The 17,051-nt window shown below is 42.4% G+C and overlaps 1 protein-coding gene across 1 annotated transcript in view; it reads left to right on the top strand.

Annotated features, from left to right (window-relative positions):
* The window catches only part of LOC138638934 (zinc finger protein ZFP2-like), a 125,325-nt gene that overhangs the window by 23,877 nt on the left and 84,397 nt on the right, over window positions 1-17,051 (top strand). The window contains exon 2 of the mRNA XM_069728689.1: window positions 11,403-11,573. Within this exon, the coding sequence (XP_069584790.1) occupies window positions 11,403-11,573 (171 nt within the window). The remainder of the gene's footprint in view (window positions 1-11,402; window positions 11,574-17,051) is intronic.

Consider the following 17,051-nt stretch of genomic DNA (forward strand, 5'->3'; position numbering starts at 1 on the left):
TGCTCCATATATCTATAATCTGCTGAGAGGTAACTGCTCCATATATCTATAATCTGCTGAGAGGAAACTGCTCCATATATCTATAATCTGCTGAGCGGAAACTGCTCCATATATCTATAATCTGCTGAGAGGTAACTGTTCCATATATCTATAATCTGCTGAGAGGAAACTGCTCCATATATCTATAATCTGCTGAGAGGAAACTGCTCCATATATCTATAATCTGCTGAGAGGAAACTGCTCCATATATCTATAATCTGCTGAGAGGAAACTGCTCCATATATCTATAATCTGCTGAGAGGAAACTGCTCCATATATCTATAATCTGCAGAGAGGTAACTGCTCCATATATCTATAATCTGCTGAGAGGTAACTGTTCCATATATCTATAATCTGCTGAGCGGAAACTGCTCCATATATCTATAATCTGCTGAGAGGAAACTGCTCCATATATCTATAATCTGCTGAGAGGTAACTGCTCCATATATCTATAATCTGCTGAGAGGAAACTGCTCCATATATCTATAATCTGCTGAGAGGAGAGGAAACTGCTCCATATATCTATAATCTGCTGAGAGGAAACTGCTCCATATATCTATAATCTGCTGAGAGGTAACTGCCCCATATATCTATAATCTGCTGAGAGGAAACTGCTCCATATATCTATAATCTGCTGAGAGGAGAGGTAACTGCTCCATATATCTATAATCTGCTGAGCGGAAACTGCTCCATATATCTATAATCTGCTGAGAGGAAACTGCTCCATATATCTATAATCTGCTGAGAGGTAACTGCTCCATATATCTATAATCTGCTGAGCGGAGAGGTAACTGCTCCATATATCTATAATCTGCTGAGCGGAAACTGCTCCATATATCTATAATCTGCTGAGAGGAAACTGCTCCATATATCTATAATCTGCTGAGCGGAAACTGCTCCATATATCTATAATCTGCTGAGAGGAAACTGCTCCATATATCTATAATCTGCTGAGAGGAGAGGAAACTGCTCCATATATCTATAATCTGCGGAGAGGAAACTGCTCCATATATCTATAATCTGCTGAGAGGAGAGGAAACTGCTCCATATATCTTAAATCTGCTGAGAGGAGAGGAAACTGCTCCATATATCTATAATCTGCTGAGAGGAGAGGAAACTGCTCCATATATCTATAATCTGCGGAGAGGAAACTGCTCCATATATCTATAATCTGCTGAGAGGAAACTGCTCCATATATCTATAATCTGCTGAGAGGAAACTGCCCCATATATCTATAATCTGCTGAGAGGAAACTGCTCCATATATCTATAATCTGCTGAGAGGAAACTGCTCCATATATCTATAATCTGCTGAGAGGAAACTGCTCCATATTTCTATAATCTGCTGAGCGGAAACTGCTCCATATATCTATAATCTGCTGAGAGGAAACTGCTCCATATATCTATAATCTGCTGAGAGGAAACTGCTCCATATATCTATAATCTGCTGAGAGGAAACTGCCCCATATATCTATAATCTGCTGAGCGGAAACTGCTCTATATATCTATAATCTGCTGAGAGGAAACTGCTCCATATATCTATAATCTGCTGAGAGGAAACTGCTCCATATATCTATAATCTGCTGAGAGGAAACTGCTCCATATATCTATAATCTGCTGAGAGGAAACTGCTCCATATATCTATAATCTGCTGAGAGGAAACTGCTCCATATATCTATAATCTGCTGAGAGGAAACTGCTCCATGTATCTATAATCTGCTGAGAGGAAACTGCTCCATATATCTATAATCTGCTGAGAGGAAACTGCTCCATATATCTATAATCTGCTGAGCGGAAACTGCTCCATATATCTATAATCTGCTGAGCGGAAACTGCTCTATATATCTATAATCTGCTGAGCGGAAACTGCTCTATATATCTATAATCTGCTGAGAGGAAACTGCTCCATGTATCTATAATCTGCTGAGAGGAAACTGCTCCATATATCTATAATCTGCTGAGAGGAAACTGCTCCATATATCTATAATCTGCTGAGCGGAAACTGCTCCATATATCTATAATCTGCTGAGAGGTAACTGTTCCATATATCTATAATCTGCTGAGAGGAAACTGCTCCATATATCTATAATCTGCTGAGAGGAAACTGCTCCATATATCTATAATCTGCTGAGAGGAAACTGCTCCATATATCTATAATCTGCTGAGAGGAAACTGCTCCATATATCTATAATCTGCTGAGAGGAAACTGCTCCATATATCTATAATCTGCTGAGAGGAAACTGCTCCATGTATCTATAATCTGCTGAGAGGAAACTGCTCCATATATCTATAATCTGCTGAGAGGAAACTGCTCCATATATCTATAATCTGCTGAGCGGAAACTGCTCCATATATCTATAATCTGCTGAGCGGAAACTGCTCTATATATCTATAATCTGCTGAGCGGAAACTGCTCTATATATCTATAATCTGCTGAGAGGAAACTGCTCCATGTATCTATAATCTGCTGAGAGGAAACTGCTCCATATATCTATAATCTGCTGAGAGGAAACTGCTCCATATATCTATAATCTGCTGAGCGGAAACTGCTCCATATATCTATAATCTGCTGAGAGGTAACTGTTCCATATATCTATAATCTGCTGAGAGGAAACTGCTCCATATATCTATAATCTGCTGAGAGGTAACTGTTCCATATATCTATAATCTGCTGAGAGGAAACTGCTCCATATATCTATAATCTGCTGAGAGGAAACTGCTCCATATATCTATAATCTGCTGAGAGGAAACTGCTCCATATATCTATAATCTGCAGAGAGGTAACTGCTCCATATATCTATAATCTGCTGAGAGGTAACTGTTCCATATATCTATAATCTGCTGAGCGGAAACTGCTCCATATATCTATAATCTGCTGAGTGGAGAGGTTAACTCTTCTATATCTCTATTATTATCTGCTGAGTGGAGAGGTAAACTCTTCTATATTTCTATTATCTGCTGAGTGGAGAGGTAAACTCTTCTATATTTCTATTATCTGCTGAGTGGAGAGGTAAACTCTTCTATATTTCTATTATCTGCTGAGTGGAGATGTAAACTCTTCTATATTTCTGTTATTATCTGCTGAGTGGAGAGGTAAACTCTTCTATATTTCTATTATTGTCTGCTGAGTGCAGAGGTAAACTCTTCTATATTTCTATTATTGTCTGCTGAGTGGAGAGGTAAACTCTTCTATATTTCTATTATTATCTGCTGAGCGGAGAGGTAAACTCTTCTATATTTCTACTATCTGCTGAGTGGAGAGGTAAACTCTTCTATATTTCTATTATTATCTGCTGAGTGGAGAGGTAACCAGAAGAAGAATCCAATTTCACCTGTCAGAAGTGTAGACTAGTGGCCCTTTTAGAAGAAAAGGTGCGGGGTCTGGAAGAAAGAATAGCAACTTTGAAACTCATCAAAGAGAATGAAGACTTTCTAGACAGAACAGAAGCATCTCTACTGGTCACAGAAGGTGAAAAAAGTGTCAGAGAACCTCCAAAAGCAGATGAGTGGAAGCATGTGACCAAAAGAAGCAAGAAGACCATGGAGAAATCACCAACCACACAACTGAAGAACCGATATCAAATCTTTGTAGAGGATGAAGATGGCACACCTAAGAATGAAGCAATACCAGCAAGCAAAAAAGAAAAGGGCACACAGCAACAAGTGACAGCAAAAAGTACAGCCAAGAAGCAACGAAGAGTGGTGGTGGTGGGAGACTCACTACTGAGAGGCACCGAAGCAGCCATCTGCAGACCGGACATAACTGCAAGAGAAGTATGCTGCCTTCCAGGTGCGATGATCAAGGATGTGACCGATAGGATACCAAAGCTCTTCAGCTCCAAGGACGTCCACCCATTTCTTCTGATACATGTTGGCACCAATGACACGGCAAGGAAGGACCTACCGACAATCTGCAAGGACTTTGAAGAGTTGGGGAAGAAAGTAAAGGAACTGGATGCACAGGTAGTTTTTTCTTCTATCCTTCCAGTAGACGGGCATGGCACCAGGAGATGGAACAGGATCCTTGATGCAAACAACTGGCTAAGACGATGGTGCAGACAACAAGGATTTGGATTCCTGGACCACGGTGTGAATTACTGGTATGATGGACTCCTCGCCAGAGACGGACTACACCTCAACAAACCTGGGAAACACACATTCGCCAGAAGACTCGCTACACTCATCAGGAGGGCGTTAAACTAGAAGAAGAGGGGACGGGAAGAAAAACATTAGACTCGAACAAAGACGACCCAGGAAAACATACTCAGAAGGGAGGTAAGAACATTTCTAAAACAATCCACAGTGAGGAGATTGGAACAAAACAAAATCCTCTAAACTGCATGCTCGCAAACGCCAGAAGCCTGACAAACAAGATGGAAGAACTAGAAGCAGAAATATCTACAGGTAACTTTGACATAGTGGGAATAACCGAGACATGGTTAGATGAAAGCTATGACTGGGCAGTTAACTTACAGGGTTACAGTCTGTTTAGAAAGGATCGTAAAAATGGTAACAAAATTCTCATTGGGGTCTGTTACAAACCCCCAAATATAACAGAAAGCATGGAAAGTCTACTTCTAAAGCAGATAGATGAAGCTGCAACCCATAATGAGGTCCTGGTTATGGGGGACTTTAACTACCCGGATATTAACTGGGAAACAGAAACCTGTGAAACCCATAAAGGCAACAGGTTTCTGCTAATAACCAAGAAAAATTATCTTTCACAATTGGTGCAGAGTCCAACCAGAGGAGCAGCACTTTTAGACCTAATACTATCTAATAGACCTGACAGAATAACAAATCTGCAGGTGGTTGAGCATTTAGGAAATAGCGACCACAATATTGTGCAGTTTCACCTGTCTTTCACTAGGGGGACTTGTCAGGGAGTCACAAAAACATTGAACTTTAGGAAGGCAAAGTTTGACCAGCTTAGAGATGCCCTTAATCTGGTAGACTGGGACAATATCCTCAGAAATGAGAATACAGATAATAAATGGGAAATGTTTAAGAACATCCTAAATAGGCAGTGTAAGCGGTTTATACCTTGTGGGAATAAAAGGACTAGAAATAGGAAAAACCCAATGTGGCTAAACAAAGAAGTAAGACAGGCAATTAACAGTAAAAAGAAAGCATTTGCACTACTAAAGCAGGATGGCACCATTGAAGCTCTAAAAAACTATAGGGAGAAAAATACTTTATCTAAAAAACTAATTAAAGCTGCCAAAAAGGAAACAGAGAAGCACATTGCTAAGGAGAGTAAAACTAATCCCAAACTGTTCTTCAACTATATCAATAGTAAAAGAATAAAAACTGAAAATGTAGGCCCCTTAAAAAATAGTGAGGAAAGAATGGTTGTAGATGACGAGGAAAAAGCTAACATATTAAACACCTTCTTCTCCACGGTATTCACGGTGGAAAATGAAATGCTAGGTGAAATCCCAAGAAACAATGAAAACCCTATATTAAGGGTCACCAATCTAACCCAAGAAGAGGTGCGAAACCGGCTAAATAAGATTAAAATAGATAAATCTCCGGGTCCGGATGGCATACACCCACGAGTACTAAGAGAACTAAGTAATGTAATAGATAAACCATTATTTCTTATTTTTAGTGACTCTATAGCGACAGGGTCTGTTCCGCAGGACTGGCGCATAGCAAATGTGGTGCCAATATTCAAAAAGGGCTCTAAAAGTGAACCTGGAAATTATAGGCCAGTAAGTCTAACCTCTATTGTTGGTAAAATATTTGAAGGGTTTCTGAGGGATGTTATTCTGGATTATCTCAATGAGAATAACTGTTTAACTCCATATCAGCATGGGTTTATGAGAAATCGCTCCTGTCAAACCAATCTAATCAGTTTTTATGAAGAGGTAAGCTATAGGCTGGACCACGGTGAGTCATTGGACGTGGTATATCTCGATTTTTCCAAAGCGTTTGATACCGTGCCGCACAAGAGGTTGGTACACAAAATGAGAATGCTTGGTGTGGGGGAAAATGTGTGTAAATGGGTTAGTAACTGGCTTAGTGATAGAAAGCAGAGGGTGGTTATAAATGGTATAGTCTCTAACTGGGTCGCTGTGACCAGTGGGGTACCGCAGGGGTCAGTATTGGGACCTGTTCTCTTCAACATATTCATTAATGATCTGGTAGAAGGTTTACACAGTAAAATATCGATATTTGCAGATGATACAAAACTATGTAAAGCAGTTAATACAAGAGAAGATAGTATTCTGCTACAGATGGATCTGGATAAGTTGGAAACTTGGGCTGAAAGGTGGCAGATGAGGTTTAACAATGATAAATGTAAGGTTATACACATGGGAAGAGGGAATCAATATCACCATTACACACTGAACGGGAAACCACTGGGTAAATCTGACAGGGAGAAGGACTTGGGGATCCTAGTTAAGGATAAACTTACCTGGAGCAGCCAGTGCCAGGCAGCAGCTGCCAAGGCAAACAGGATCATGGGGTGCATTAAAAGAGGTCTGGATACACATGATGAGAGCATTATACTGCCTCTGTACAAATCCCTAGTTAGACCGCACATGGAGTTCTGTGTCCAGTTTTGGGCACCGGTGCTCAGGAAGGATATAATGGAACTAGAGAGAGTACAAAGGAGGGCAACAAAATTAATAAAGGGGATGGGAGAACTACAATACCCAGATAGATTAGCGAAATTAGGATTATTTAGTCTAGAAAAAAGACGACTGAGGGGCGATCTAATAACCATGTATAAGTATATAAGGGGACAATACAAATATCTCGCTGAGGATCTGTTTATACCAAGGAAGGTGACGGGCACAAGGGGGCATTCTTTGCGTCTGGAGGAGAGAAGGTTTTTCCACCAACATAGAAGAGGATTCTTTACTGTTAGGGCAGTGAGAATCTGGAATTGCTTGCCTGAGGAGGTGGTGATGGCGAACTCAGTCGAGGGGTTCAAGAGAGGCCTGGATGTCTTCCTGGAGCAGAACAATATTGTATCATACAATTATTAGGTTCTGTAGAAGGACGTAGATCTGGGTATTTATTATGATGGAATATAGGCTGAACTGGATGGACAAATGTCTTTTTTCGGCCTTACTAACTATGTTACTATGTTACTATGTAAACTCTTCTATATTTCTATTATCTGCTGAGTGGAGAGATAAACTCTTCTATATTTCTATTATCTGCTGAGTGGAGAGGTAAACTCTTCTATATTTCTATTATTATCTGCTGAGTGGAGAGGTAAACTCTTCCATATTTCTATTATTATCTGCTGAGTGGAGAGGTAAACTCTTCTATATTTCTATTATTTGCTGAGTGGAGAGGTAAACTCTTCTATATTTCTACTATCTGCTGAGTGGAGAGGTAAACTCTTCTATATCTCTATTATTATCTGCTGAGTGGAGAGGTAAACTCTTCTATATTTCTATTATCTGCTGAGTGGAGAGGTAAACTCTTCTATATATTTCTATTATCTGCTGAGTGGAGAGGTAAACTCTTCTATATTTCTGTTATTATCTGCTGAGTGGAGAGGTAAACTCTTCTATATTTCTATTATTGTCTGCTGAGTGGAGAGGTAAACTCTTCTATATTTCTATTATCTGCTGAGTGGAGAGGTAAACTCTTCTATATATTTCTATTATCTGCTGAGTGGAGAGGTAAACTCTTCTATATTTCTGTTATTATCTGCTGAGTGGAGAGGTAAACTCTTCTATATTTCTATTATTGTCTGCTGAGTGGAGAGGTAAACTCTTCTATATTTCTATTATTATCTGCTGAGTGGAGAGGTAAACTCTTCTATATTTCTATTATTATCTGCTGAGTGGAGAGGTAAACTCTTCTATATTTCTATTATTATCTGCTGAGTGGAGAGGTAAACTCTTCTATATTTCTATTATCTGCTGAGTGGAGAGGTAAACTCTTCTATATTTCTATTATTATCTGCTGAGTGGAGAGGTAAACTCTTCTATATTTCTATTATTATCTGCTGAGCGGAGAGGTAAACTCTTCTATATTTCTATTATCTGCTGAGTGGAGAGGTAAACTCTTCTATATTTCTATCATTATCTGCTGAGCGGAGAGGTAAACTCTTCTATATTTCTATTATCTGCTGAGTGGAGAGGTAAACTCTTCTATATTTCTATTATCTGATGAGTGGAGAGGTAAACTCTTCTATATTTCTATTATTATCTGCTGAGTGGAGAGGTAAACTCCTCTATATTTCTATTATCTGCAGAGTGGAGAGGTAAACTCTTCTATATTTCTATTATTATCTGCTGAGTGGAGAGGTAAACTCTTCTATATTTCTATTATTATCTGCTGAGCGGAGAGGTAAACTCTTCTATATTTCTATTATTATCTGCTGAGCGGAGAGGTAAACTCTTCTATATTTCTATTATTATCTGCTGAGCGGAGAGGTAAAGTCTTCTATATTTCTATTATCTGCTGAGCGGAGAGGTAAACTCTTCTATATTTCTATTATTATCTGCTGAGTGGAGAGGTAAACTCTTCTATATTTCTATTATCTGCTGAGTGGAGAGGTAAACTCTTCTATATTTCTATTATTATCTGCTGAGCGGAGAGGTAAACTCTTCTATATTTCTAATATTATCTGTTGAGCGGAGAGGTAAACTCTTCTATATTTCTATTATCTGCTGAGCGGAGAGGTAAACTCTTCTATATTTCTATTATTATCTGCTGAGTGGAGAGGTAAACTCTTCTATATTTCTATTATCTGCTGAGTGGAGAGGTAAACTCTTCTATATTTCTATTATTATCTGCTGAGAGGAGAGGTAAACTCTTCTATATTTCTATTATTATCTGCTGAGTGGAGAGGTAAACTCTTCTATATTTCTATTATTATCTGCTGAGTGGAGAGGTAAACTCTTCTATATTTCTATTATCTGCTGAGTGGAGAGGTAAACTCTTCTATATTTCTATTATTATCTGCTGAGCGGAGAGGTAAACTCCTCTATATTTCTATTATCTGCTGAGTGGAGAGGTAAACTCTTCTATATTTCTATTATTATCTGCTGAGCGGAGAGGTAAACTCTTCTATATTTCTATTATTATCTGCTGAGTGGAGAGGTAAACTCTTCTATATTTCTATTATCTGCTGAGTGGAGAGGTAAACTCTTCTATATTTCTATTATTATCTGCTGAGTGGAGAGGTAAACTCTTCCATATTTCTATTATCTGCTGAGTGGAGAGGTAAACTCTTCTATATTTCTATCATTATCTGCTGAGTGGAGAGGTAAACTCTTCTATATATACTTCTGTATATCTTTAACTTTTAAACTCCCTGACAGAAGTTATCGCTTATCCATGTTATGTAAATAAAAGCTTATAACCTGACGTTAAGTTCATGTGCTGGTTGTAGAAATTACTCTTTTGAAAGCTGAAACCCTCCGAAATGTGGTTTAGGTTAAAAAAATAAATTGGCATCAATGCAGAGATATTGATCAGTTAATGGACACAGAATGGTCAGATTTTGGCAAGACAACAGTTTTGTCACCCACAGAAAGTAATGTGATATTCAAACAAATAACTAACTTGAAATACAAATACATGTTGCATAACATTGGTGAATGAAGTTCTGGTGCTATTAGAGTCATATTTAATATTTTGTGTGACTTCCATGAGCTTGAAGGACGGCATCCATGCGGTTCAACAATGATTCATACAATTTATTAATGAAGTCATCAGGAATAGCACAGAATGCCGTCTTACCTGCCTCCCAGAATTAATCTAGATTCTTTGGTTTTGTCTTCCAAGCTTCCTTTTTCATCCTACCCCAAACATGCTCAATGATGTCCATGTCTGGTGACCGGGCTGGCCAGTCCTTGAGCACCTTGATCTTTTTTGCCTGGACGAACTTTGTTGTAGAGATGGTGTATGAGATGGAGCACCATCCTGCTGCAGAATTTGACCCCTTTTATGATTTGGAATATAAGAGTTAGCTAATAATTCTTGATATTTTAGGCTATTGATATTGCCTTCCACCCTGTAAATGTTTCGCACACCCCCATACTGAATGTAACCTCAGGCCATGATCTTTCCACCACCAAATGTAACTGTTTTCTGGGTGTATTTTGGATCCATACGGGCTCCAGTAGGTCTCCTGCAGTATTTGCGGTGGCTGTGCTGTAATTCTACTGAAGATTCATCAGAGAAATCCACCTTCTGCCACTTTTCCAGCGTCCATCTGTTTAGCAGCTGTGGGACTTTTGTTTAGTGCTGGCTTCTGGGCACTGATTCCACCATCAAGGCCATTTCGAGACAGAATCCTACAAACTGTTCTAGTTGACACAGGGACTTGAGGTGACCAGGCCTGTTGGAGCTCTGCTGCAGTGGAAGAGGGGCTTGCTTTGGATTTTCTAACCAACAAACGTTCCTCTTGAGCAGTTGTCTTGCGGGGTCTGCCAGACCAGGGCTTGTCAAACACATCTCCAGTCTCTTCAAATCTTTTTTTTTTTTAATTCTTTGTACTTGACGCTGAGACACATTAAAGGTGCCAGCCACCTCTGCAGTGGATCTGGTCTTCAGCCTCTTGATAATCCAGGCTTTGGTCGCAGGGTGGATCTTTGGCATGTTGTCAGAGCTCAAGTTGCAGTTCAAGTGAAGGTCTGGGGTGCTGGGTTTCTTTTTATACAGACACACTAATTAACCGATCATTTACTGGGCACAGGTGAGGATGTAAACTAGTATTGGGTGCATTTTATGACCAGGCGACAAAATTTTGTCTTGCCAAAATCTGACCATTCTGTGTCCATTAACTGATCAATATTTCTGCATTGATGCCAATTTATTTTCTTAACCTAAAGCGAGGTTCACATTGCGTTATTGAAGCCCGTTCAACACATGCGTTAAACGGGCTGCGTTAACGCAAGTGCCGACTTGCCATCGCGCTAGTGCAGACAGAGCTAGCAGATGCTCTATCTGCGCTAGCAGCGACGGACCCGGAAACACTGCAGCCCGCGTCCCAGGGTCTGTCACTCAATGACTGCACATCACTAGCTAGAGATGCACCCGAAAGAGCTCAATGGCAGCATTAACGGACTGCATTACACCCTGTTATGCCGCGGTGTAACGCAGTCAGTCTAACGGGCTGCCAGAACATAATGTGAACCCAACCTAAACCACAATTCGGAGGGTTTCATCTTTCAAAAGAATAATTTATACCGCCTATGGATGAATCTAACGTCAGGTTATAAGCTTTTATTTACATAACTTCTGTCAGTGACTGCACACGGTGCTTCGTACCTTCCCCATAATTAACGATAGAGAACATAGTGCCTTAAACAATTATGAAATGTGTCACATGGGCTTGTGCCAAAAATATGTGACCAGCTCTCCCCCTGTCTCTTTATTACACAGGATTACACAATAGTGAAAAAACCATCTGGTGACTGTGAGACTCCGAGCGTCCATCTCCACTGGTCCCTGGAACAGAGCGAGGACCTGATTACAGAATCTACGCCGCCATCAATATCAGAGACAAAGATCCTGGAGCTCACCAACAAGATCACTGAGCTGCTGACCGGAGAGGTGCCTGATGGGAGATTACACTGGAGGATTCTGGGTGATGGGAGGAGACTGCTGGGAGATTATACAGTGTACACTGGAGGATTCTGGGTGATGAGAGGAGACTGCTGGGAGATTATACAGTATACACTGGAGGATTCTGGGTGATGAGAGGAGACTGCTAGGAGATTATACAGTATACACTGGAGGATTCTGGGTGATGGGAGGAGACTGCTGGGAGATTATACAGTATACACTGGAGGATTCTGGGTGATGAGAGGAGACTGCTGGGAGATTATACAGTATACACTGGAGGATTCTGGGTGATGAGAGGAGACTGCTGGGAGATTATACAGTGTACACTGGAGGATTCTGGGTGATGAGAGGAGACTGCTGGGAGATTATACAGTGTACACTGGAGGATTCTGGGTGATGAGAGGAGACTGCTGGGAGATTATACAGTTTATACTGGAGGATTCTGGGTGATGAGAGGAGACTGCTGGGAGATTATACAGTATACACTGGAGGATTCTGGGTGATGAGAGGAGACTGCTGGGAGATTATACAGTATACACTGGAGGATTCTGGGTGATGGGAGGAGGCTGCTGGGAGATTATACAGTGTACACTGGAGGATTCTGGGTGATGAGAGGAGACTGCTGGGAGATTATACAGTATACACTGGAGGATTCTGGGTGATGAGAGGAGACTGCTGGGAGATTATACAGTGTACACTGGAGGATTCTGGGTGATGAGAGGAGACTGCTGGGAGATTATACAGTGTACACTGGAGGATTCTGGGTGATGAGAGGAGGCTGCTGGGAGATTATACAGTATACACTGGAGGATTCTGGGTGATGAGGAGACTGCTGGGAGATTATACAGTATACACTGGAGGATTCTGGGTGATGAGGAGACTGCTGGGAGATTATACAGTATACACTGGAGGATTCTGGGTGATGAGAGGAGACTGCTGGGAGATTATACAGTGTACACTGGAGGATTCTGGGTGATGAGAGGAGACTGCTGGGAGATTATACAGTGTACACTGGAGGATTCTGGGTGATGAGAGGAGACTGCTGGGAGATTATACAGTGTACACTGGAGGATTCTGGGTGATGAGGAGACTGCTGGGAGATTATACAGTATACACTGGAGGATTCTGGGTGATGAGAGGAGACTGCTGGGAGATTATACAGTATACACTGGAGGATTCTGGGTGATGGGAGGAGACTGCTGGGAGATTATACAGTGTACACTGGAGGATTCTGGGTGATGAGGAGACTGCTGGGAGATTATACAGTATACACTGGAGGATTCTGGGTGATGAGAGGAGACTGCTGGGAGATTATACAGTATACACTGGAGGATTCTGGGTGATGGGAGGAGACTGCTGGGAGATTATACAGTGTACACTGGAGGATTCTGGGTGATGAGGAGACTGCTGGGAGATTATACAGTATACACTGGAGGATTCTGGGTGATGAGAGGAGACTGCTGGGAGATTATACAGTATACACTGGAGGATTCTGGGTGATGAGAGGAGACTGCTGGGAGATTATACAGTGTACACTGGAGGATTCTGGGTGATGAGAGGAGACTGCTGGGAGATTATACAGTATATACTGGAGGATTCTGGGTGATGAGAGGAGACTGCTGGGAGATTATACAGTATACACTGGAGGATTCTGGATGATGAGAGGAGACTGCTGGGAGATTATACAGTATACACTGGAGGATTCTGGGTGATGAGAGGAGACTGCTGGGAGATTATACAGTATACACTGGAGGATTCTGGGTGATGAGAGGAGACTGCTGGGAGATTATACAGTGTACACTGGAGGATTCTGGGTGATGAGAGGAGACTGCTGGGAGATTATACAGTATACACTGGAGGATTCTGGGTGATGAGAGGAGACTGCTGGGATATTATACAGTATACACTGGAGGATTCTGGGTGATGAGAGGAGACTGCTGGGAGATTATACAGTATACACTGGAGGATTCTGGATGATGAGAGTAGACTGCTGGGAGATTATACAGTATACACTGGAGGATTCTGGGTGATGAGAGGAGACTGCTGGGAGATTATACAGTATACACTGGAGGATTCTGGGTGATGAGAGGAGACTGCTGGGAGATTATACAGTGTACACTGGAGGATTCTGGGTGATGAGAGGAGACTGCTGGGAGATTATACAGTATACACTGGAGGATTCTAGGTGATGAGACTGCTGGGAGATTATACAGTGTACACTGGAGGATTCTGGGTGATGAGAGGTGACTGCTGGGAGATTATACAGTGTACACTGGAGGATTCTGGGTGATGAGAGGAGACTGCTGGGAGATTATACAGTATACACTGGAGGATTCTGGGTGATGAGACTGCTGGGAGATTATACAATACACACTGGAGGATTCTGGGTGATGAGAGGAGACTGCTGGGAGATTATACAGTATACACTGGAGGATTCTGGGTGATGAGACTGCTGGGAGATTATACAGTGTACACTGGAGGATTCTGGGTGATGAGAGGAGACTGCTGGGAGATTATACAGTGTACACTGGAGGATTCTGGGTGATGAGAGGAGACTGCTGGGAGATTATACAGTATACACTGGAGGATTCTGGGTGATGAGAGGAGACTGCTGGGAGATTATACAGTGTACACTGGAGGATTCTGGGTGATGAGAGGAGACTGCTGGGAGATTATACAGTATACACTGGAGGATTCTGGGTGATGAGACTGCTGGGAGATTATACAGTGTACACTGGAGGATTCTGGGTGATGAGGAGACTGCTGGGAGATTATACAGTATACACTGGAGGATTCTGGGTGATGAGAGGAGACTGCTGGGAGATTATAGAGTGTACACTGGAGGATTCTGGGTGATGAGAGGAGACTGCTGGGAGATTATACAGTGTACACTGGAGGATTCTGGGTGATGAGAGGAGACTGCTGGGAGATTATACAGTGTACACTGGAGGATTCTGGGTGATGAGAGGAGACTGCTGGGAGATTATACAGTATACACTGGAGGATTCTGGGTGATGAGAGGAGACTGCGGGGAGATTATACAGTATACAGTGGAGGATTCTGGGTGATGAGAGGAGACTGCTGGGAGATTATACAGTGTACACTAGAGGATTCTGGGTGATGGGAGGAGACTGCTGGGAGATTATACAGTGTACACTGGAGGATTCTGGGTGATGAGAGGAGACAGCTGGGAGATTATACAGTATACACTGGAGGATTCTGGGTGATGAGAGGAGACTGCTGGGAGATTATACTGTATACACTGGAGGATTCTGGGTGATGAGAGGAGACTGCTGGGAGATTATACAGTATACACTGGAGGATTCTGGGTGATGAGAGGAGACTGCTGGGAGATTATACAGTGTACACTGGAGGATTCTGGGTGATGAGAGGAGACTGCTGGGAGATTATACAGTATACACTGGAGGATTCTGGGTGATGAGAGGAGACTGCTGGGAGATTATACAGTGCATACTGGAGGATTCTGGGTGATGAGAGGAGACTGCGGGGAGATTATATAGTATACAGTGGAGGATTCTGGGTGATGGGAGGAGACTGCTGGGAGATTATACAGTATACACTGGAGGATTCTGGGTGATGAGGAGAGGAGACTGCTGGGAGATTATACAGTATACACTGGAGGATTCTGGGTGATGGGAGGAGACTGCTGGGAGATTATACAGTATACACTGGAGGATTCTGGGTGATGAGAGGAGACTGCTGGGAGATTATACAGTATACACTGGAGGATTCTGGGTGATGTGAGGAGACTGCTGGGAGATTATACAGTGTACACTGGAGGATTCTGGGTGATGAGGAGAGGAGACTGCTGGGAGATTATACAGTATACACTGGAGGATTCTGGGTGATGGGAGGAGACTGCTGGGAGATTATACAGTGTACACTGGAGGATTCTGGGTGATGTGAGGAGACTGCTGGGAGATTATACAGTGTACACTGGAGGATTCTGGGTGATGAGGAGAGGAGACTGCTGGGAGATTATACAGTATACACTGGAGGATTCTGGGTGATGGGAGGAGACTGCTGGGAGATTATACAGTGTACACTGGAGGATTCTGGGTGATGAGAGGAGACTGCTGGGAGATTATACAGTATACACTGGAGGATTCTGGGTGATGGGAGGAGACTGCTGGGAGATTATACAGTGTACACTGGAGGATTCTGGGTGATGAGAGGTGACTGCTGGGAGATTATACAGTATATACTGGAGGATTCTGGGTGATGAGAGGAGACTGCGGGGAGATTATACAGTATACACTGGAGGATTCTGGGTGATGGGAGGAGACTGCTGGGAGATTATACAGTATATACTGGAGGATTCTGGGTGATGGGAGGAGACTGCTGGGAGATTATACAGTGTACACTGGAGGATTCTGGGTGATGGGAGGAGACTGCTGGGAGATTATACAGTATATACTGGAGGATTCTGGGTGATGAGGAGACTGCTGGGAGATTATACAGTATACGCTGGAGGATTCTGGGTGATGAGAGGAGACTGCTGGGAGATTATACAGTATAAACTGGAGGATTCTGGGTGATGGGAGGAGACTGCTGGGAGATTATACAGTATACACTGGAGGATTCTGGGTGATGAGAGGAGACTGCTGGGAGATTATACAGTATACACTGGAGGATTCTGGGTGATGAGAGGAGACTGCTGGGAGATTATACAGTATACACTGGAGGATTCTGGGTGATGAGAGGAGACTGCTGGGAGATTATACAGTATACACTGGAGGATTCTGGGTGATGAGAGGTGACTGCTGGGAGATTATACAGTGTACACTGGAGGATTCTGGGTGATGAGAGGAGACTGCTGGGAGATTATACAGTATACACTGGAGGATTCTGGGTGATGAGAGGAGACTGCTGGGAGATTATACAGTATACACTGGAGGATTCTGGGTGATGGGAGGAGACTGCTGGGAGATTATACAGTATACACTGGAGGATTCTGGGTGATGGGAAGAGACTGCTGGGAGATTATACAGTGTACACTGGAGGATTCTGGGTGATGAGAGGAGGCTGCTGGGAGATTATACAATATACACTGGAGGATTCTGGGTGATGAGAGGAGGCTGCTGGGAGATTATACAGTATACACTGGAGGATTCTGGGTGATGAGAGGAGACTGCTGGGAGATTATACAGTATACACTGGAGGATTCTGGGTGATGGGAGGAGACTGCTGGGAGATTATACAGTATACACTGGAGGATTCTGGGTGATGAGAGGAGGCTGCTGGGAGATTATACAGTATACACTGGAGGATTCTGGGTGATGGGAGGAGACTGCTGGGAGATTATACAGTATACACTGGAGGATTCTGGGTGATGGGAAGAGACTGCTGGGAGATTATACAGTATACACTGGAGGATTCTGGATGATGAGAGTAGACTGCTGGGAGATTATACAGTATACACTGGAGGATTCTGGGTGATGAGAG

This window comes from Ranitomeya imitator, chromosome 5, assembly GCF_032444005.1.
Source record: "Ranitomeya imitator isolate aRanImi1 chromosome 5, aRanImi1.pri, whole genome shotgun sequence".
Lineage (NCBI taxonomy): Eukaryota > Metazoa > Chordata > Amphibia > Anura > Dendrobatidae > Ranitomeya > Ranitomeya imitator.